Here is a 21,277-nt window from a genome sequence, read left to right as displayed (position 1 = left end):
TTGACGCACGCAAATATTATCGGGAAACAAATTAGACAAATGGCATAAGTTAGGAAGGTGTTAGTGAAGCCAGAAAGGGTTGCTTCGATTTCTTCTCCTACTCCATTAGATTAAAACTTCCAGTGGCCGGAATACATTCTATATATCCCATAGTTATGGTGTTTTCTATGCTTCAACAAGAGACGCTAGCCACTAGCTAGCTCATGAGCTAACAAGCTCCGGGAGGTTCATATTGCGGCAGGCTCATACATCACTGATCGCTTGGCATGATATAAATGTGTAAGTCAACCATTTATTAACAAAGTGGCAGATGGCAATCAACCTGTGGCTCCAGGAAATAAAAGACATATGAGCACGCATATACTTCCTGCTAGTTACGGACCCATATTGCTTTATGTAACATAAACACATCACACTTGACAGTTCTGGAACGTGTGCCATCCAGAGAAGATGCACAATTGGAGCGGAGGCATAGTTGACTAACTAAAAGAAAGCTGTAAGATTCAAAATTATACACTGTACAGGTAGTGGCACAAGGAGACTCGTGATGGAGGCTCAAGTGCGTCACTGGGCAACACCCAAAAATCCCCAAAACTGAATGGGTGAAAAAAAGTTTCATGCACACTTAAATACTGTACTACATAAAGTAAATCTCGGTGTTTTCAGCAATTATCTTCAAACATGTCCAATGTATTCATGTATAAACCTGTTGACAAGCTGAGCTTATTACATCACCTCTTGTCACACTTTGGTCTTAAGTAAGCTAATGAATAAAAACCCTAAGCCGAATGAGATTTTAAGAAAACATAGTGAAGGCCGCATAGAGAAAATTGTCATCAAGGAGCTTTTCTGCACATGCCTGTCAGCCAGTTTTCCGAAAACCAGTTACGACAGGCCATGGCTGCTAAAATGGTAATTTTGTTGTGTTGAAAGAAAACTTGGACAGACGGCTCACATTAACACATTCAGTATCATGAATTCAATCACGCTGGGCAGTTTTAACTCAAGTGGGTCTTCGATGAGCTGTTTATCTTTCACAGAAAAGCTAAAAAGAATGGATGAAAAACAAAAGGTTTAAATGCTGAAACGGTAGTAACGTACAGCACTCTGTTGAACATACGCATGCCTCAACACTAACAAAGGAAATGAGCAAACCACACAGCAAATAGGAGGCTTTTATTTTAAGTCTGGCTACAGTGCTTACATTTCAGTGTAAGGCTTGGTCACTTACAAAGACACTGATTTATGAGAAATATTACGCACAAATTACTACATTTTTGTCTAGACTGGACATTATTTCCACCACGTTTATTTTGGCATGAACCGTTTTCATGTTGGGGGACTGCAAGTCAAGAGTAAACGCTACGAAGCAGCATGAAATCTATTTCCCACAGAAAAAAAAAAACACACTGGTCGCTTTCCTGTTTGAAAATATGCAAAAGTAAATCATAATTTTAAAAACTACTTTGTAAATAGACCTCATCAGAAAAATACCATGCTGCAAAATATGGCTACAATAAATTGGCGCGAAATTCGGAGGAATGAAAGTACAGTACAGTATTTTGCATGTCATATTTTCAGAATGTTTGAGAGATTGCAAATATATTTGGATCTCACATGAATGAGATCAGTAACTTTTTCTATTTTCATTTTTAAAAAATTTATCACAGTCAGAGATTATGCAAGAAATGTCATGTACCAATTATTAGACATTAACAACTGGATCTAAAAAAAAATCAATATGGAAATACCACCAAATTTTGAGCCAAAGCTCTTATTTTTATGATCACTACATGAGATACTGAATAATGTGGTGCAATATCACGTTTGAAAATGTCTGCTTTTGATAAGCCTCAACATGATTTGATCATTCTTATTATAAAACCCAAATATCACACCCCAAAAAGATTTTATACCAGAAATTTCATCGTGGTAATCCCCAAGCGACATCAGTACAATTTGAAACAATGAAAGCCTTTCTTTCTTTTTTTTTTAAATAAATATATTCTATGCATTTGGGTCCTCATTTGGAAGCCACAAGTTTTGTTGATGATGTGGACATAAAAAAAAAAAAAAGGCTGATATGAGGGTAGAACAGTGGACAGCTGAATACTCCCGTGTCTAAAAGAAAAATACTAATAATAAAATCCCCCCCAATGAATTTTAATGGGTGTCAATTACCGGTACACACAGATTTTCGCTATTCGCGGGTTGGCCTGGTCAAACACAAATCATGTTAACGTGTTGCGGGATCATAGTACGGTGTATATTTATAGTAGGGATTGAAGTATGAATTTAGGTAATTCGTTGTAGGGGTGATTGCTCGTTTTCACGACCGTAATTGCATCAGCGCTTGGTCCCTAAACCCTGCAAACAACGTTCACTGTATTCGCAGATGCAAAAATATGAAGTACATACTATACGTCTACATTATTTAGTGTCCAACCACAATAAAAGGATGAATCAGAGCATTCGAGACACAAGCAGATACAACAAGTGGAAAGCCTTCAGTCCTGTAGGGACTTTCCCGTTTGCTTCTTCATCTGCTGAATTTTGAGTGTATAATACTCCTCTTGAAGCTTGAGGACTGCCTCCTGTCTTCTTAGCACCGACATTTCCAAATCCATTCTCTCTTGCGAAGCGGTGCAGTGTGCTGCATGTGTGCAAGGACAGCAGTGAGAATTGGACTGCTCCCCGGAGGCTGCAGAAAAATGAGGGCTAAACTGCACTGCAAATTGTTTGGGAATGTTACAAAAAGAGGTCAGTTTTTGTCCCGGCGTAGTCGTGGACGGATCTGCAGCGTCGGCAGGGAGCACGAGATCCGCCTGCTCGTGTTTAGCTTTAAATTGCTCGCCAGTGGAGAACATGCTTCCATTTTTGGTGCCACTGAAAGGGAAGACATTTTGGATTTGTCAACAACTAGCAACTTATTACAGAGGTACCTTGACCAACCTACAAGCTTTTTCGAGTTACAACTCATTGCTTAGTTGAGTTTTGGCTTTCCGTTGAGAGCCGTTGGTTGAGTGAAGAACGAGCTTCAGATAGGCCGCTGCTTGAGTGAATTGTTTTTTTTTTTTTTTAAAACACTTTCAGGTGGGTACTGAATTGGACAAACAATTGATAGAGAAAATTGATATGACATACAAGCAAACTGAATTGAGATGTATGAATATAGAAAGAATTACATTTGTAAGTCAAGGTACCACTGTACATCATATTATGAAACGGGCCGAAAAATATTGATGATCAATACAACACCTGTTTTGTTGACTTTCCACCAGGTCAAAAGGTTGGGAGTCTTCATCTTGTTGCAGTACTGAAGGATTCATCACAGAAATCACAATCTGGGTCAAAGCACTGAACTGATCCAAGGACAGGTCATCATCTGTGAAAAGCAGCAATGTGTTATCTTTGGACACAGATTATGGTATAGATGGCATTTAAAAAAACACAACCAAACTTAAGGGCTAACACTGTGTTGCAATTTATTCATTTTTATTCTTTTTCATACATTTATTTGCTCATTATATTCATTTTTCCATATGCAGTTTTTGTTCATTTCACCATGTCATCTATGCATTTCACTGAATATTTTTAACTGGCAATCACAGCTGCCAGTTTTTCACTGCTAAAAATACAGTACAAGATGGCATATGGCTCACATTATCAACTGCTAAATCAAATAAAAATAAAAAACTGCAGAAGCCCATAATTAACCAACACGTTTGGTTTTAAAGAAGTCTGAAGGAATATTTCGTTACATGGGGACAATTTCAAAAAAGGTTTTAAAAGCCATTTTGACCAACAAAGGTATTTCCTAATCAAGTTACATATTGGCATACACACATTAGATCCTATTTAAGACTGCAAGAATTTCATGTGAAAGTTGCTGTTTGCAGATGTATTGCTGTCTACCATCTTAAGATTTTCCTTTCAAGGATGCTCAACAGGTTCTCATTGGGGTTGAGGTCAAGTGATGATGCTGGCACACCCTGAGTTGACCTTGATCCCTGTAGCCGCCACAGCTTCAATGCTATTTTGTGCAGTGTGGAATGCCGTGTTGTCTTGCATGGCAATTATTTTGCTGCCCAGGGTAAGGTGCTTTTTTTTAATACCGTGGCAGGAAAAATGATCAGTTAGAAACTTCTTGGCACATGGCACATATTCACCAACCATCCATCAGGACATTACAAAGTGGTATGGTGATTTCACCTACTTCATGTATGCATAAAATTTTAGAACACATTGTACAAGAGGCTGCAAATGTTACTCACCTGTACCCGTGTGCATCTTCTGTCGCTTAATCTCCTCCCTCGACTTTGCCAGGAGATTTTCCCACTTTTTGCTGCAGTCAGACACAGTCCGCTGCATCTGTGGAAAGGCTGAGTTGATGTTTTGCGTTATCTCGTCCCAGGCCTGCCGTTTATCATATAAACCGGTGGTGCACTTCCCTCTGATTACTTCTTTTCTTTCGCGGACTAGCTGAGCAAGAAGATAACACTCCTGGTCAGTCCAATTGGGTCTGCGCTTTCTGCTTGACATCGCCTCAAGTTGGAGTGGCATGATTAATTGATTATGTTTTAGAGATTACTGGAAGACAGCACAGAAAAGTAGAAATCAGCCCAACCAAATCGGGATTTCAAAATGATTTGCTAAAAGTCAAGACCTCTCACAGGCTTTATCAATGTATGTAACACACAGATATTTAAAAGGTAAGTAGCTCGAAATGAAGATCGAGTAAAGCGCAACTTCATAACGGGCACCGTAGCTCCAGATTGCAAAATATGATGTCCTTAACACGCTGTAATTCGTTGTCCTGCGGAAAACCTTGAGGCGGACTTTGAGCCTTTCTGTTCCTCCAGTTGAATGTAAACGTCGTCGCGTGGAAATGACGTCACGTCCGGGTGACGTGTCAATTTGTTTACAGGAGGAAGTCCCCGAACTGCTGTTCGTCTCACAGACATGGCTGTGGACATAACGCTACTTTTCAAAGCCAGTGTCAAAACGGTCAAAACCAGAAACAAGGCGATAGGGATAGGTTTCGATTCCGCCAAAGATGAGATTTTCAAGCGAAGCAGACCTAAGAATGGCTTCTCTCCCAAGGCGAAAGAAGTGGTAAGTCTAGGCTCGAGCTAACTGCAGCTAACCACCATGCTAAGTGCCGACGCGAACTCTTTCATGACACGGTAAACTTGTGATTCGTGAAAACGTGTCACTATTCATTTGCTGGAATGTTAGCACGCGGTGTTGCAAAACTAAATTTCAGAACGTTATCGTTATTGCATGTTTAACTCGTGTTCACATGCTCGCATTAGCACTCTACACTGAACGTGGGCCCACAACTCATTTATTGGCACACGAGTGATGCTAGTGATGCAAAACTAATATTATTTTGTCTTATTGTTGACATTGTCATTCAAGGTAATCCTCTCTTGTGTGCCGTACTGAAATTCGGTTTTGTGGGGGGGGGGGGTGCAGAGTCATAATATTCTTCTCTAATATTGTGCTGCTCTGTCAATCTCCATTTTGCAGAATAATGAATGGTCTAATAATGTAAAGTACAATTAGACATTGGAATCTTTTCAAAGGCTAATGCATGAAAAATATAATTGTATTGCCTGACATTCGCTTGCAGTAATATTTACATTTTATTAACACTCTCAGAATACCTTTGTAGACCAATTTTACTGATAATGCAGGCATTACCATGGAAGAGGCATTGCCATCCTGTTTGATGTCTGCTAGCTTCCATCTGGTTCTCAAAGGACGTGTGCTTGGGTCTCTTTTTCTCAGATAGATAAATCTAAAAACGTTCAGTCAGTGGTGATTCTTAGCATGTGCATAATTTGCAGTCGCACAGGCCGGCATTGCTGATGGGGCAGCAACCTAAAATTTGTATTTTATAAATACAAATAACGAGAGCTGAACAAGTACGCAGCAGTAGGCTGTAATGGGGTTTATTATGCCGCTTTCCAGCTGCTGACAGTACGGCAAATGATGGTGGAGGCTTTTGGAAGCAGAAACGAAATGCATCTGGCCATTGTGTTCGTTTTGTTACTTTTTGCAGTGGCTATATAGCTGTATGGTTTGTGTGTTTATGGTTTGTGTGTTTATTTTGAATATTGACACAACCTCGGAAAGGCAAGAGCAAAGGTTTTGTACAGAGCACCTTTCAAGATTGCACCGCCACTGCTTGCAATATGGGACTGAATGATAGATCCGCTGATTTGGTGCATTTATCAAAGGAAATGGTCTGTAATCTATTTTGCACCGTGGAGCGTTTCGTCAGGACATATTTTGACAGACTGCCGCAGCCGCATCACGACACTGAGACGCCCCCCCGAGTGGCGCCATTGATAGGCGAGTTACAATCGAAATCAAGTGATTGGTTGGTTTCAACAATCCGTTCTAGCCCCATCTACCACTCCACTCCCCTGCAGACACCAGTTAGCTGCACCCTTGGTTATCTTGCTGTTCTTTTTGGCCGCGCCGTGCAATGCTGTTATCAAACATGCCAACTTGAATAACCTTTAAAATGCAAACAAATCCTTTACAGAGAGATTCAAACATGATCGTTGAATCTGCTATCCAATGAGTCGTAAGTATGGTTCACAGACTGTGATTAGCAACTTTCTCCAAATGTATTGACCGTTGAAGGCCTGCTGTCTCCAGCGTAGATTTTGAATGGCTGTTCCTTGTTTTTTAGTGAAGGGCCGTGGTTTGTTCTTGAGTGGAGTCGGCAGATCTAAACCTGACCAAGTTTGCAGTGTTTGGCTGATGCCCACAGTGGTTCTTTTCTGAGATACAGCTTGTCCAGGAATGTCGATGTTTGCTTATGTCAAGCCAGATCTGGTTAAGATGTCCGAGATTATCAAAGCATCGAAAGTGGGCCAGTATGTACATTGGAGAGGTCAGTCCATCAGGGTCTGCGGCTGATATTATTAAGATTGGATCGGATTGTGCTATTGTAGCGTTCAACTTGCCTGAATTGTCCAGCTGGGAAGCTGCATAATGATTTCATGACCTGTGTTTGACACGTCCACCTGAGACACCAAAATTCCTCTGCAATCCTCCAGTTCAGTTTTCAAACCAAAATATAAAGAACGCTGTGCCTGTTTAATTGAAACTTAACAGTTCAAACCGGCGTCATGTGAGACGTCACATTTTTGTTGTTGGGTTGGACGTGCCTCCGGTGATCCGCAGCAACAAGTTCCGGACATTGCAAATATTTTTTTCAAATTATTAATTAAAGTTTAATCCCAGTCATACATTTTTGTGCAATTTTGGTCGTCGACACAACCGAATGGGTTGACCTTTTTTTTTTCCTCCTGCTGACTGTTTTCAGAGATGAAGTAGGAACGCTACACTCATTTTTTTCATGTCTTGTAAAATTATCTTTACGTCATACTGTATCCACGTATTTGTAAATGACATGTTTATACTGTGTCACATGTTCATGTTACATCAATAAATGTTGATCTTGTATTATACATCGTAGTTGGCGGCCATTTTATGGGAAATGGTTAAAGATTCGTTATGTCCCCCGAGGTACGGGGTGACGAGGTTGTATTTTCTGAAGACGCTACCCTAGGCCAGTGTCGTTTGATAGTTAAATGAACCTTCATTCAATGTTCCTGCGACGTCAGCGTTAAGTGTAGCGAACTAATGCTCTCTTAAAAATTCAGTCTTTTGTCATTGACTGAAAAACACGACAGAAAATGTGACAGAAACATTCTGTTGTGGGTGCCAACGAAGTGCAGGCATATATCAATGGTTGGCAAAGGACAGTTGGCCCCCCCCCCCCCCCCGCCTTCCCCAAAAAGGTTTTTCTCGATGTCATGACGGCAGCAAGGAGTCCTTTGCCTAACATGAGCGCCATGAAAACAAACCTCTTCAAAGGGCCTTGAAGAAGCACTTTACATTTCCCTCAGGGAGTCTGGACTTTAAGTTGGGCCTGATGTCAAGCATCAAACATGAGCCCGCTCACCTCAGTCGCGCACAACCGCGTTTTTGTTCGGTTATGCTACATTGGTATTAGAAATGGTGGTTTAATAAAAAGCGGCGGTGCTGATTCAAAGAAACCCTATTCTATCCTGCGGTGCGGGTCCCCTGCTCTCTTCCCCCCCTACTGCTGTTTCACTCGCATTGCACATATCATCCGCAACCATCTCAGTGGAGAAATTTAAATTGCCAGTTTTGGAATGTCCTGACTGCTTACGGTCCGATTGCGGTTTTCTCCCACGTCAGACGCGGCGGCCAAGCATTTTTCTTTGTGTGCGAGTCCTCTCTTCACATGCATGATTCCATAAACATACTGGAATAACATTTGCTTTCTGCTCTCGAACAATTTCTCGGGGAAAGCCGATCCTCCCAAGAGCCAGTGATTAAAGGTGGAAGATCAAAACAGAGAAAATATTAAATTAGGTCCCCGGCAACAATGTTGACGGCCGGCACCTAATGCGCAACAGATGTGGGTGCCCTTCCCGAGACGTGCGGAACGCTCTTTGGAGCGTCACAAAAATCGAAACGAACATATTGAATTTGACAAATGCACAGTGCTTTTCTCGACTAAAATCCAGCTCGTTTAAAAAGAAATTGTAAGCAAACAGCATTCTGAACTCGACTGGAGCGACTGTAGCCAAGCAGGCGATTCAGGTTTGGTGAAGGGGAATCTTTGCCCTCAACGGGGTCGCTTGAGGGCACTGTGATCTTCATTTCACCGCTCACCTCGTCCCTCTCCACAGCATGCCTCCCTTCTCAAGTTTAAATGGCGGAGGTCACTCTGAAATTGTTAAATTGTGTGGAGAAAGGATTGCCTGGCTCCCCGCTGTGCCTTTCGTATCAGCATTCCAAAACTGGCTCTCTTTGACATCTTTCAACGTGGCCGCCTCTATAGAACCGGCGTCACACTGGGAGAGTTTGCTTAGGATTTCAATACGCTATCATTAAAGTTTATGTTTCGAAAGAAATATTACTTAATCTCTACCTTCGGAATGTTATTCCTCAACACGTGATGTGAGCTGCATTAATCATTTATTCTCGTGCGGTACAGAAAATGGATGGCCCGAAATCAGCCGTCAGATGCTCTTGACATTTACAAGCCCTTCAGTCTGCACTTTGCTAACCCTAATTATCATAAATCTTATTAACCCTTTCATGCACCCTGTAACCTGATAACATGACAAGCTTTAACCGAACGGGTTAAAGGTTCATTTTTATTTTCATGCACTCACTGCAGAGAAACTCCTGTACAACGAAATCATGTTTGCAGCAAGAAATTTTTCACAACAGGGGACCTTTCACTGTCTCAAATTTTATCTCAGACGTAAACACGAACACACACAAATAACGTATATGTGTACTTTTTATTTTTATTCCATTAGTGCATAAGTATGAGCATAAACTAATTTGACACTTCATATAGCCAGCGTAGAAAGAAAAAAAGGGATGAAATTGCGAAATTTACAATCAGCATTTACTTTCACTTACATCAATTTCTTGCATAATGTCTTTTATTTTGCTTCCTCCATCTTTCATTTTTATTACCTTTATCCTGTCTTCAAGCGTTAAAGCTTTTCTTTTCTTAACTCCTTGGTATGCAAAGGTCCGTTTTGTCGCCATTTCAGCAATGCAACGTTCGTGCTGCGTCTGAAACAAATACTTCCTGCACTACTGCGCATGTGTAAACCAGTGTGGTGGGTTGCTGTTGCCGTTTCCGAACGAAGCAGTAGAGGTCGCTGTGGCATGCTGAGGTTGGATTAGACTTTTGCGGAAGGCTTGTTTTCGTTGTAGTGAATCTCGTTGTGAGGCAAGAGCAGAGAAAAAGATTTCGTATCGTGGAACAGGGGGACTTTTCGTTGTAGGGGGAGCAGAAAAGTGGGAATGGCTTTCATGCATGGAAAATTTTTCACACTAGGGGGTATTTTTGCCCATGTAGGTTTCGTTGTCGAGGAGTTTCACTGTATACCTATTCATGAATAAAAGATTCCTACCGATGTCAACATAAAAACTCGAAGGGCTTTTACGGCTCACGCTACGAAGATATTTCAAGTAAAAGCTGAGGCCAATGATCGTCCTCACCTCAACTTAAGAGTCGTGTGTTGATCAAGATGTAGCAGTGACGACAGTTGACAGTTTTGTTTTGTTTTTATGTCGTTGCTTCAACTGGTGTTGTTTTGCTATTTACAATCAGGGAAATGCCTCAATGACGAGCAGCAGATGTTTGCTCCACCCTTACACCCCAAAGTATCGGGGGAGGCTTCGCAATGAAACTGCAGCAGATGTTTCTCTCAGCGACTGTCGCTGCATTTCATTATTGAAAATGTCACGTGAGAAACGGCTGCTTATTGAAACAACAACAGAGGAGTTGCATTTTAAGCCAGAGTCGACAGGTTTTCAGCTTCTGTCTGGTCTCGTTCTTTGCACCATTACTTTTGGATTGTCTCGCTGAGAATCAAAAGTGATCGCAGCTTATCGTGATTGTGGGTAAAAATGGTATCATTCTGTAAAATAAAAAGGAAAGAAGAGCTCCATCCACAAATCAAAAGTTAAAACTCTACTGTTCGAAGCGAAAGCCATGAATCAGCAACAGCCAGAAATGCTCCTCTGCGCATGAGGTCGTCGGAGATGGACTGACGCCAAGTTAAAACAAAGTGTGCTGTGGTCTGACCAGTCCACTTTTCAAATTGGTTTTGGAAATCACGGACCCTGTGAACTCAGTCGTAAAGAGGGAAAAGAACCATTCAGATTGTTACCGGTGCAAAGTTCAAAAGCCAGCGCCTGTGATGGTATGGGAAGATGTGACTGCTCAATGCCCGATAACTAGCGTGCCTCTCAAAGGCACGATTCTTGCTGGAAATTACACACAGGTTTTGGAGCAACGTATGCTTTTATCCAAACGTCTTTTTCAGAGAGACGCTACCAAGTCAAATGCTGCACGTGTTACAACAGCGTTGACTTTGTGGTGAAACAATGCTGCAAGGACTAGACCAGGGGTCGGCAACCCAAAATGTTAAAACGTGTACCGTTTTAAAATGCTTCTCTCGGTCCTTCAGATTGCCATTCTTTGCCAGTTCCTCGCCCATCTTTTTCCATTTTCTAACATTTTTAAAAGCTCCAGGGAGCCACTAGGCGGCACTAAAGAGCCGCATGCGGCTCCAGAGCCGCATGTTGCCGACACCCGGACTAGACCATTGGTGTATGAAGCACAGTAGAATCCCGGGGTGAACGATCCCCCCCGAAAATGATTTTATCGATGTGGAGTTATGGATTGTGTGTGGTTTTTTTTTTTTTTATGTGTCAGACAACATGCCGGTTAGAATCAAGGTTTGTATTAATGGGCACGGGTGGATACACAGGTTAATTGTTCCTTGTCCCATTAAGTGCAAGAGCACTTAATTCTCTGACCAGTCACTTTCTGTCGCTGGCAGAGATCGCTAAACAGAGATTCATTATTTGTCGTGAAAACCTAATTTTCAGACGACTTACAGTAAGTGAAATTCGATCACTTGAAGATCTTTCGTGTGAGTGTTGGGAGCACTGTCTCGATGACTTTGCCGAAATCCCATGCAGTGTCACTATGACAACCAGATTCTCGGAGGAGAATGTTGGAAAAGGAGAAGAGCTCGATCCACTCAATTTTAAAGGGCGGGGGGGGGGAGACCAAACCCCCATGGGAGATTTACTTGAACTTCAAAATAAAATCAACATGTTGCCATTGCCCAAGTCTCCTTCTGCATCAGACCTGCATAATTGAATCCAACATAGCATGGCGTCAGTATAAATAGCCTTCAGGATTTAAGCTGAATCGAGTTAGTCATCATCTAATTCTGTCAGTTACCTGGATTTAACAAAACAAAAGGGACATTCAAGCCGTTTGCGGGGTGGAGAGAAAAAAAAATCTGCTAACTAAGCCCTTTCTCTTGTCTTGCTCATAATAATCCCTCCTGATGGTTTGTTTGGGCTCAGTCAGCGCCGCAGGCCCGACGAGAAAGTGAGGAGGTAAAGTGGGGGTCTTTGATGATGTCGAGATTAGATTGAGCCCGGCAGACTGTCTCCTTCTCGTCGAGTCGCGAGGTGTCCCCCGCGCTCACGCACGCCGCGCCGGCGCAGCAGCGCAAACGCGCACGGTGATGCACGTTCATCCGTACACGTTTCACATGCGGGGGCCGTATGCCGCGAGGCCACCTCGTCGCTCATTGTCGAGGAATTACTTGCTCTTTATGGTCTTAAGTTACAAGAGCAATTGATCCCTCTGACCCCCTGCAAGCCCTTGAGCTTGCGCTGGGAATCCGAGCTCCAATGTATACACACTGGAGACAGCTCAACCCCCAGAGCAGCACTCTCGACACACCCCGCTGTGCCCCCTTCTACACGCGCACACACACACCAGCCCTTGCCTGGCATTTTCATTTCATTCCAATTTGGGGATTTAGCACGACCTGCTGGCCTAACGCTGCAGTACTACGTGGACGTCTCTGAAACTCCGCAGAGGTTCTGGTCCAAAATAATCTGTTCTAAATTCAGATTGTCATCAATCAGTCAAGTCTTAATGTGACGATTAGCATCTTGGATTCTTATGTGCGCCTCATGCATCTCTTTTTGTTGTGTTTTTTTTTTAAAGATGGATGGATTGATTGGCTGATTGGAAGGGCCCCACGGACGGGTTTTGCATCAGTCTGAGCCAGGCAAAAAAGTAGAGAGAGATTGAAGGTGTTACCTGTTGGCAATGGTAAAAGGCGAAACATTCTCAGTTGTCCTTCAAACGGTAAAAGTAATGAACCAATAAAAACAAAGCGTTCCACCTTAACTTGTTCATCAAATGAAAATGGGAAAGGTCGTAAGTATTAAGACCCCGCCGCAGTCTTGTGGCCTTGAATGCGATTCTGTAACTTGATTTAATTTCCTGTTTATTCTCATTGTTATGTGTTTTCCCTTGAACGCGCCTAACCGAGGACCTCGATTCAAATATGCCAACGCTAAATCAAACCACGCACCAAAAAATGTCTTTGATGCTTGCTGAGCTGAAGTCTCACGACATTTGCCGACGTCTTCCTCTGTGTTATTGTGCGTGGTGGTTGTTCAAACCCCCCCAAAAAAAGTATCGTTTCATTTTCAGCAGTTCCACTGAACAGAAGAAATAACAGCCACTGGAAGGAAAACAACGAATTGTGTAAGAGACCTTTGCTCTGTTAAGTAACTAAAAACCACCGCGAAAGCTTTCCTGGCGCGTAAATGGCAGTTATGGCATCACGTCTGTTTTTTTCTGATTCTTGTCGGCGGCATTGCAACACAGACCGTGTTTAGAAAAGTCTTTGAAGCAAAAGACCCTTCAATTCATCTCCCGAGCTTAACTGCTCCGAACAACAATTAACTCCTGACCCCAAATAATTGTATTATTACAAGGGTCGGCTTGCCTGGGTTAGCGGGCAGCCCGCAGCCGTGCCATTCATCACACAAGCAAGAAAAGGACATCTATGTCTCCCAACAACTTGCCCAAGCCTGTAAATTCGGACACCTTTTATTTTTTTTTCTTCTCCCCCGCCACATTTCCCCGAGTCAGCTCAAATAAAACCTCACTTCAGGTCTCTGTGATGCTCGAATGGATGTTTAGAGATATTATTAGACAGCTGGTGCCAGATTACTGCTTACAGCCCGGGCAATTAGATAATTGGTGTTGTTAGAGTGGAAAGGTTGAAGGCCGAAGACATTATGCTATCATAATAATCTGCCGTGCTCGCGGACTCCCGTCACAGTCAAAGCCATTGTGTCATTTTTCAATCCTTCGCTTGTCCGAGTCGCGTCTTGCGCGCCGTCCAACAGAGCCCGCTGTGTGAGGGTCTGCGCCGCCAGCAGAACTCTGTAGACGGGGGAAGCAATTGGGTCTTTTTTTTTTCCTTCTTTCATATTTGACTGAATTACAGGGGGCAAATATTGAATTGAAGCACGTTTCCTTTGGTTTCCCTGTACACATATACACTCGGCGATAAATAGAAACACATCCTGAATTTAAAGCTTATTTGCAATCACTCTGCCAGCCAGTGCTGTGTGTGCAGTCGCTCGCTCGCTCGCCTTTTTTTTTTTTTTTTTTTTAATTTGTAAGGGCAGCTTGACGGGGGGAAATGGCAAGTTTGAATTTAGTAGTGTCCCGCATGCTGATGAATTGTCAAAGGTAAATATTGTGAGTTCACGGCCACGGGACGGACATTGGTCACCTGTCATCTTCAATAAGCGCAAGATGATCCATTTTAGCCGCGCTCTGCCTAAAAGTAGCTACGAGAAAATTGCCGCTTGCTAATGTGACGCTTTGACATGTTTATAATGACACTGAGTAACGTCTTTTTCCTAGATCATTAACATCACCAAGCTCAAAGACTTCTTACTGCAACACAGGAAGGATTATGTGAGCGCGGGAAGGTAAGCCTCGGCTCGGCGCTGTAGGAAATCTCACAAAATGTGACAAAAACGCCGCTTTGATGCGAGTTGTCAAAATGCGCGTCAGCTTTCTGGTGAGCCAGATCGAGCGGTGTGGTCTGACGCAGCGGGCTCCAGCCTAGTTGTCGGCAATAATTGAAGTGCAACCAAGCAGAGAAGGATTAACGTCCCGGAAAAACTGTACGACTTCCTCTCTCCAAGTCGCAACCGCAACACATTAGCCAAACATCAAGATGTCTGTAGTTAGGTGGAGCCTGCTTTTCAAAAGCGCTGGGAAAACCCATCAACAATTCATTTGTACGCATTCGGGTCTCATCGACTTGAACGGTTGCCGCAATCTGATTTTGCGCTTCCTTCTTATTCCGCCACTTTGGCTCTGTTTTGATTGGAATATTTTGGAGTTGTCCCCCCGTGACCTTCCTTTTTCAAAATGTAAAAAAAAAAAACAGCTCCTTCTTCCATTCGGGTCAAGATATTTTCAGAATGAAAAGAAGCAACATGCTGTTAAATGAAAAGATGGTTGCGCAGTAGTTCAGTTTCATCTAAACTTCCCCTGAAGATTTTTTTTTTTTTTGTCCAATTTACGTTAGCGAAGGTTGTTGTCGTGTATCTTACAGTCTCATCTCATCAGATCTCACCCGCATGACGGATAGCGAACGTGATCAGATTGACCAGGATGCCCAAATCTTTATGCGGACGTGTTCCGACGCCATCAAACAGCTACGCATCGATGGTGTGTATCGTCTGCAGTGATTTGAGATGTGGCACCTTAACATTTTTACCCGACACTCTATACTTTGCATGCTTTCTAGCTGACAAGCCAGCGACGTCAGCCCAGACCAAAGAGCACAGGGGAGCAGTCTTGGACCTCATTGAAATGTACTTGAAAGGTGAGTCCGAAGCAACTGAAAATAAGATGTTTGCCGCTCCGTAACTTTTGGACTGTTTGCCCGTGAAAATGTTTGCATTGGCCTGAATGTGCGCATGTTTGGAACGCTTTCAAAGGAGTATGCAAGCTGTATTCGGAGCAGAGGGCCATAAGAGTCAAGAGAATGGTGGACAAGAAGAGACTGTGAGTAGTTGTTTCAATTGATGTTGCTTGTCCTCGTTTCCTGGTTGGAAACACGAGACTCCTGAATTCAGGTCAAGACTGGGATCCGAGCAGCACGGTCGTGTGGAGAAAATCGTGGATGAGGAGTCCAAGGAGGAAGTGACGGCGAAGGAGCAAAGCTCTGGTATGTCAATGAACTCTGTTTATGTGATGCGTGCGTCCTCGGTATCTTTGGCTGGTGATTGCTAGTTCACCATAAAGAGGTTCAACGTAAAAAATTGATTTGAGAAAGCTAATTTGCCCTTCCTGGTTTTAACGGGACATATAGGCAGCAGACAAAGATTCACTTGATTGTTTGAATTCACACGTGATGATGGGCAGACAGTCCAGAGACCACAAACTATTTGTAGAGCAACTACAACGCGCTGTCGTGACACCGACGACCTTCCTAGTCACGGAATGAATCTGTGTGTGATTCAGACAAGAGTGCAACAGAAGCGTCGGACCAAAGTGTCAACCTGTGGGAGGAAGGCAAAGTGGAGGACGAGCTCTCGCCTGAGGAGATCCAAATGGTTTGTGACTCTTCAGACGTCCCACCACTGAACACAACATGTGTCCAACATGGCTTCTTCTGCGATGTTTGGAGGTTTTAAATTCGTCATGGCCAAAGGCTCGGAGTGTGGGAGGCACTTTGGGGAATGTGGCTAGCACATCTGCCTGACAGTCATGCCTTTCTTGGTTCCAACCTCGGCTCGGGTTTTCTGTGTGGGGTTTGGATGTTCTCCCTGTTCCCTCGTGGGTTTTTTCAGGTACTCGAACGACCTCCCACGTTCCAAAAATGTGCAGTTTTGGTTTATACCGTATTTTCCGCACTATAAGGCACTTCTGAGTATAACAGGCGCAGCTTCAATGAATGGCCCGATTTTAAAACTGTTTTCATCTATAGGGCGCACTGCATTTTAAGGCACATAGAATAGAGGCTACAAAAGCAGCTGCTGTTGCATTATGCATCCACTGGGTGGAGTTACACTCAAGGGAATACAATAGAATACAGCTTTATTTATATAGAGCTTTCACAACCGCTGCAGCTGTGACAAAGCGCTTTACAGAACATTTAAAATACTACGTCCAAGAAATCAGAATATTGATCCATATAGAAGGCACATCGGATTATAAGGCGCACTTTTGAGAAAATGGAATGCTTTTAGGTGCGCTTTATAGTTCGGGAAATACGGTACTTAAAATTTTGAGATGTGAGTGGACGTAGATGCTTGTGGGCCCAGTGAGTGGCTGCCGACTAGTCTGGGATGTCTAAAATCTCCAAAGTCAACTAGGATAGGATACATTGATAGATGGGTAACCTGAAGGGTTTACGAAAGTGTAGTTTACCAGATGATGATGTTGATGAAGTAATTTATCTGTGACTTTGTCTATCCGGTGTGATACACTCTGGTTGTCTCTGACCTTGCATTTCACATTATTTCTCTGTTGCGGCAAAACGGGACTGACTCCTGCTTGTTTGTTGCTTGTATGCGTGCAGTTTGAGCAGGAAAATCAGAGGCTGGTCAGTGAAATGAGCAACCTGGTTGATGAAGTGAGGTGAGTCATCAGAGGTCAACGATTGTTCCCTCTCAGAAATATCACCATGGCCAGCAAGAACTCAGGATTGAATGCGATAGGGGATTTTTTTTTTTTTTCATTTTGGATTCAAGTCTTGCTTCTTGCGTCCTTCCACCAGGCAAATCGAGGGGAAGGTTGTGGAAATCTCAAGACTGCAGGAAATCTTTTCTGAAAAAGTCCTCCAACAAGTAAGATTTGGCTCTTAACTTGGTTTGACGTGTGATTGATTGATTTATTTTTAATAACCTGCCACTCCTCACTTGTCATGGCAGGAGACTGAAATTGATAACATACATCAGTTGGTGGTCGGCGCTACAGAGAACGTTAAAGAAGGCAATGAGGATATACGGGAGGTGAGCTTCAGCGAAACGCCGCACGGGCTCGATCGTCCTGCGCTTACTGATGTCATTTTTTGTTTGTGTCACAAGGCCATCAAAAACAATGCCGGCTTCCGTGTCTGGATCCTCTTCTTCCTGGTGATGTGCTCTTTCTCGCTGCTCTTCCTGGACTGGTATGACAGCTAACAGGCACGCCATCACGGACCGCAGCATGTTGGGAGGCGATCCGGCTCAGTCACGTGGTGAACAAGTGACGACAACACCAGACGGGAGGTTTTCGATTTAGCGTGCTGAATTTGAAAGACAAGAGACTATTTAGAAGATTCTTGAGGCCTCCTCTTCTAAGAGAGTTATGTATCTGCTTCACACAAGTTGAAGGCAGCCTCTGTGGATGGAGCCACACTTGGATTTTCAGCACGAGGTCCACTTTTGGATGGTGTGGTGGTCTCGGCAAGCAAACGCTTGATAAAAGGCAAACGTCATTGGTCGAAATAATGCATGTTCTGTTGCGCCTCCTTTTGAACAACCTTGATGCATTTGAAGGTTTCCTCCGAGATGAAAATTGCTACCTTTGCAGTCTTAGTTTTTTAATTTTGAAAGAACCATGCATCTGTAAATTCAACTTCACTGTCATATTGAGAATGGTTTGTCTTCAGCAGCAGACCGTAGGACGAATAAAGCAGCTCATCACTCACATTATCATCTCCGAAGTACTTTTTAACATCTTTGTTGACTTCAGGCTAGAAGGTGAAAATGGATAGTTGATTGTTTCAAATATGTAGCTTCAGAATTGCCCGTAGATCACAAAACGGCAGAAGAAGCACTTCAAAATAGTTCCTTTGCGTCAAGATAGTGCCAAAGTAACACTTTGGTTTTCGTATTAGCACAAAAAGCAGCAATTTCGTGATTTTTCGCCCATTTAAAAAAAAAAAAAAATCTGACTGGGTGAATTTGCCATTGCCGAACCACAACCACGCAAAAGTTCTCCGTATGTCACCTTTACCCTCACCGTCATATAGATTCCACAACATTGTTGGTGGGAAACGTGGGCACTTTTATTTCAATTCATTTAACATTTAATGTAGCAAATGCACTTCAATGGTACTTCATAACACTGTATGAAAATTGGGCATTTGTGACCATTTAACAGACACGTACAAGAAAACAAAGCGTCAAGACAAGCGACTACTTTCGGATGAGTCAAATAAAACAGTCAGCCAATCAATGGCTCCCGGTGGCTATCTATTGACATTTATAAATTACAAAGAGTTGCACAATACAGCGTCATTACTATCAAAGCAAAAACATTCAGTAGAGCAGCATGAAAGTTATGCTGAGAAACGCAGCCTTTTCAATTCAATCTTGTGTAGCTTGCAAAAATGCACATTGTGTTCACAAAATGGGTGGCAATCTTTTAGAAATACACTTGATACATCCAAAAAAAAAAACATTGATGCAGAAAGCAGTTTGGGTCAAACTGCACAACCTAAAATTGTGCAAAATACATTTGTTGCTGGTGCAGCCAGTGGACGTCGATCCTTTTGTCACAACAATTTAGTCGGCTTTGTACAGGAAAAAAAGTCATTTTTAAAAGCAGCAGTTTTGATGTCAAATACAATTATTGACGCAGCTTTGAACTAATGGCAGAGAGTAACATGATTTGCTTATTTGTAAGTGACGTAGCGCGTCCACGTTGCTCTTAAAATTCATATAACAACTGAATATAACACTTGGATTTTTTTCCCGACATTTTTTTTGCCTACAGAATTAAGTTCCACACCTCAGTGGCATTTATGCTGCAAACATTGCTTCGTGATAACTACAGAGTTCAAAACAAGGTCTATTGAAAATGGAAAAAAAAAACCCCTGCAAAATTGTCGTGCGTGCATCTTCATCTAAATGTGTCACAAACATGATAACTCACAGTCATTTCACTAAATTGAGTTCTAACGTGTGTGTGTATGTACAATGTTAACATCAAGTGTGTGTGTGTGTGTGTGTGTGTGTGTGTGTGTGTGTGTGTGTGTGTGGTGGGCAGGGGGGCATTTCTACATGTATGTATGCCCCCAATCAACTGTGTATCAATAAATAACAGCATCTGCTATTCAAACAAACCATGAACCCAGCAGAAGCCTCATTCAGCCGACCTTGAAGGCGGCGCAGCACCTCGGGCAAGACGAGCACTCGGGTTTGCTTGAATGGCACAATCGTATTATTTATTATCGAGGCTCCGCCCAGTGGGGTTAGGCCAGCTTCTGTGCCGTCTCCGTCTCCTGCTGGGTGACCTTCTCCTCGGACATGATGGTCATCCACGGCGATACGGACCGAGTGATGGTCTGCTTGGCGATGTTGTAGTGGTTGATGAGGGTGAAGAGGCGCCCGCGGCCCCCCGGGCCCTGATGGGGGAAGTTGCCGCCGTACATCCCAGCCGGCATGCAGCGACCTTGCTGCTCCACGCAGAGACGGTCGTCGGACAGAACAGGGAGAAGACAAATTAACCCCTTTATGTGTGGCGTATATCTCATCAACATTATGACAGAATACCTCACCCCAGAAAATGACCGTATTTTCCGCACTATAAGGCGCTTCGGAGTCTAAGACGTACCTTCAATGAATGGCCTATTTTAAAACTGTTTTCAAATATAAGGCGCATAGAATAGAAGCTACAAAAGTGGCTGAGGTTATGTTATGCATCCACTATATGGAGCTATGCTAAAGGGAATACAATACAATACAGGACTATTTATATAGCATTTCAAGTGCTTTAAAAAACATTTAAAATAGTACATCGGAAAAATCTGAATATTGATCCGTATATAGGACACATCAGATCATGAGGCGCAATTTTGGCTTTTGAAAAAATTTAATGCGCCTTACAGTGCGGAAAATACGCTACTTGAGTCACTTGTACTTTCGGCCAGCCAGCTAAAGCTCTAAGGCGAATTTAATGTCTAAATGGTTGAAGAAGTAGTCCCATTGCTATTGTAATAATACAGATTCTGAAGGGCCAGAGCAGATCAAATTGTCATGGCGACACATAAAGGCCAAAATCTAATTCGGGCATCGAGTCTAACATCCACATGGACATACTTGAATTAGTCAAGGGAAACTGCTGTGGAATGAAGAGAGACTGCTGGGAAGAAAGGAATACAATTTCATGGAACCAATAATAGAATTTAGGTTGGAAATGTAGGTCAGTGGAAAAAGCCTTACTGGGCCCTGATGGTCCGCCACTGTGGATTTCACACCTGGATTTGTTAAAATTGCTCCTATGCAACCCACAGTATGATGAAATAGTTGTTGCACACTAACGATCAAACAGGAGGTTCATATAATTGTATCCATCTTTGTAATATAACAAAATTTCAATTCAGTGCACTCATAATTGCAATCAAATGCACCACTTTTCCTAACTAATTTCATGCGTAGCGTGTCTGAGCTCAGATTTAGTACTTGCATCATTGCAAAGTGAAGATGAGACATTTTGCTTTTCATTCAATCAAAGTCGATTCAACAGCCGTGCATTTGGCAGACGGAATGATGACCATTGAAGACAACTCTCAGGAGCGGCAAACACATAACCAAGCGTGAAAATACATTTTTAAGTGTCTCCACCCACCGTGTACACAAAGCTGTCAGGGCATGGCTGCTCATACTGGTAAACTTTGTAGACCACCAGGAACACCACACACACCAGGAAGGCCAGAGCACAGATCACCAACAAGGTCACCTGATGGAAAAACGGCAAACGATGAAGGAAGGTAAAAATCAGTCAGTTTAGGGTTTAGGATTAGAAGCTTGTCAGGGCAATTTAAAAATGTTGCATCTGGCAAAG

General features: G+C 42.9%; 3 protein-coding genes across 7 annotated transcripts in view; 1 reads left to right on the top strand and 2 right to left on the bottom strand.

Annotated features, from left to right (window-relative positions):
• Positions 1-1,658: 1,658 nt before the first annotated feature.
• On the bottom strand, positions 1,659-15,764 carry LOC109522498 (uncharacterized). 4 transcript variants are annotated; one of them, XM_019881123.1, is made up of 4 exons: positions 15,755-15,764; positions 4,275-4,748; positions 3,259-3,385; positions 1,659-2,886 (listed from the first exon to the last, which is right to left on the bottom strand). In XM_019881123.1, the coding sequence occupies exons 2-4, from the start codon at positions 4,561-4,563 to the stop codon at positions 2,508-2,510; spliced, it is 795 nt and encodes a 264-aa protein (XP_019736682.1). In that variant the 5' UTR covers positions 4,564-4,748; positions 15,755-15,764; the 3' UTR covers positions 1,659-2,507. The 4 variants fall into 4 exon arrangements, with proteins under 4 accessions (XP_019736682.1, XP_019736684.1, XP_019736683.1 ...); XM_019881125.1 differs by lacking the exon at positions 15,755-15,764 and having other exon boundaries at positions 3,259-3,316; positions 4,281-4,898; XM_019881124.1 differs by lacking the exon at positions 15,755-15,764 and having other exon boundaries at positions 4,281-4,897.
• Positions 4,901-18,251, top strand: stx18 (syntaxin 18). 2 transcript variants are annotated; one of them, XM_019881121.1, is made up of 12 exons: positions 4,901-5,115; positions 14,348-14,415; positions 15,051-15,166; positions 15,246-15,323; positions 15,439-15,505; positions 15,577-15,668; positions 15,965-16,056; positions 17,025-17,083; positions 17,223-17,292; positions 17,377-17,457; positions 17,533-17,637; positions 17,706-18,251. In XM_019881121.1, the coding sequence occupies exons 1-11, from the start codon at positions 4,963-4,965 to the stop codon at positions 17,626-17,628; spliced, it is 972 nt and encodes a 323-aa protein (XP_019736680.1). In that variant the 5' UTR covers positions 4,901-4,962; the 3' UTR covers positions 17,629-17,637; positions 17,706-18,251. The 2 variants fall into 2 exon arrangements, with proteins under 2 accessions (XP_019736680.1, XP_019736679.1); XM_019881120.1 differs by having other exon boundaries at positions 17,533-18,251.
• A 459-nt stretch (positions 18,252-18,710) lies between these two features.
• nsg1 (neuronal vesicle trafficking associated 1) overlaps positions 18,711-21,277 on the bottom strand; it is a 5,255-nt gene continuing 2,688 nt past the window's right edge. Inside the window, exons 4-5 of the mRNA XM_019881126.1 lie at positions 21,062-21,172; positions 18,711-19,889 (exon numbers count right to left, since the gene is read on the bottom strand). Coding sequence (XP_019736685.1) covers positions 19,686-19,889; positions 21,062-21,172 — 315 coding nt within the window. The 3' untranslated portion in view covers positions 18,711-19,685. The remainder of the gene's footprint in view (positions 19,890-21,061; positions 21,173-21,277) is intronic.

The sequence above is a fragment of the Hippocampus comes genome, unplaced genomic scaffold (genome assembly GCF_001891065.2).
Source record: "Hippocampus comes isolate QL1 unplaced genomic scaffold, H_comes_QL1_v1.1 scaffold68, whole genome shotgun sequence".
In the NCBI taxonomy this organism is placed as follows: domain Eukaryota; kingdom Metazoa; phylum Chordata; class Actinopteri; order Syngnathiformes; family Syngnathidae; genus Hippocampus; species Hippocampus comes.
The sequence above is the reverse complement of the archived record's forward strand: the minus strand, read 5'-3'. Positions and strand labels throughout refer to the sequence as shown.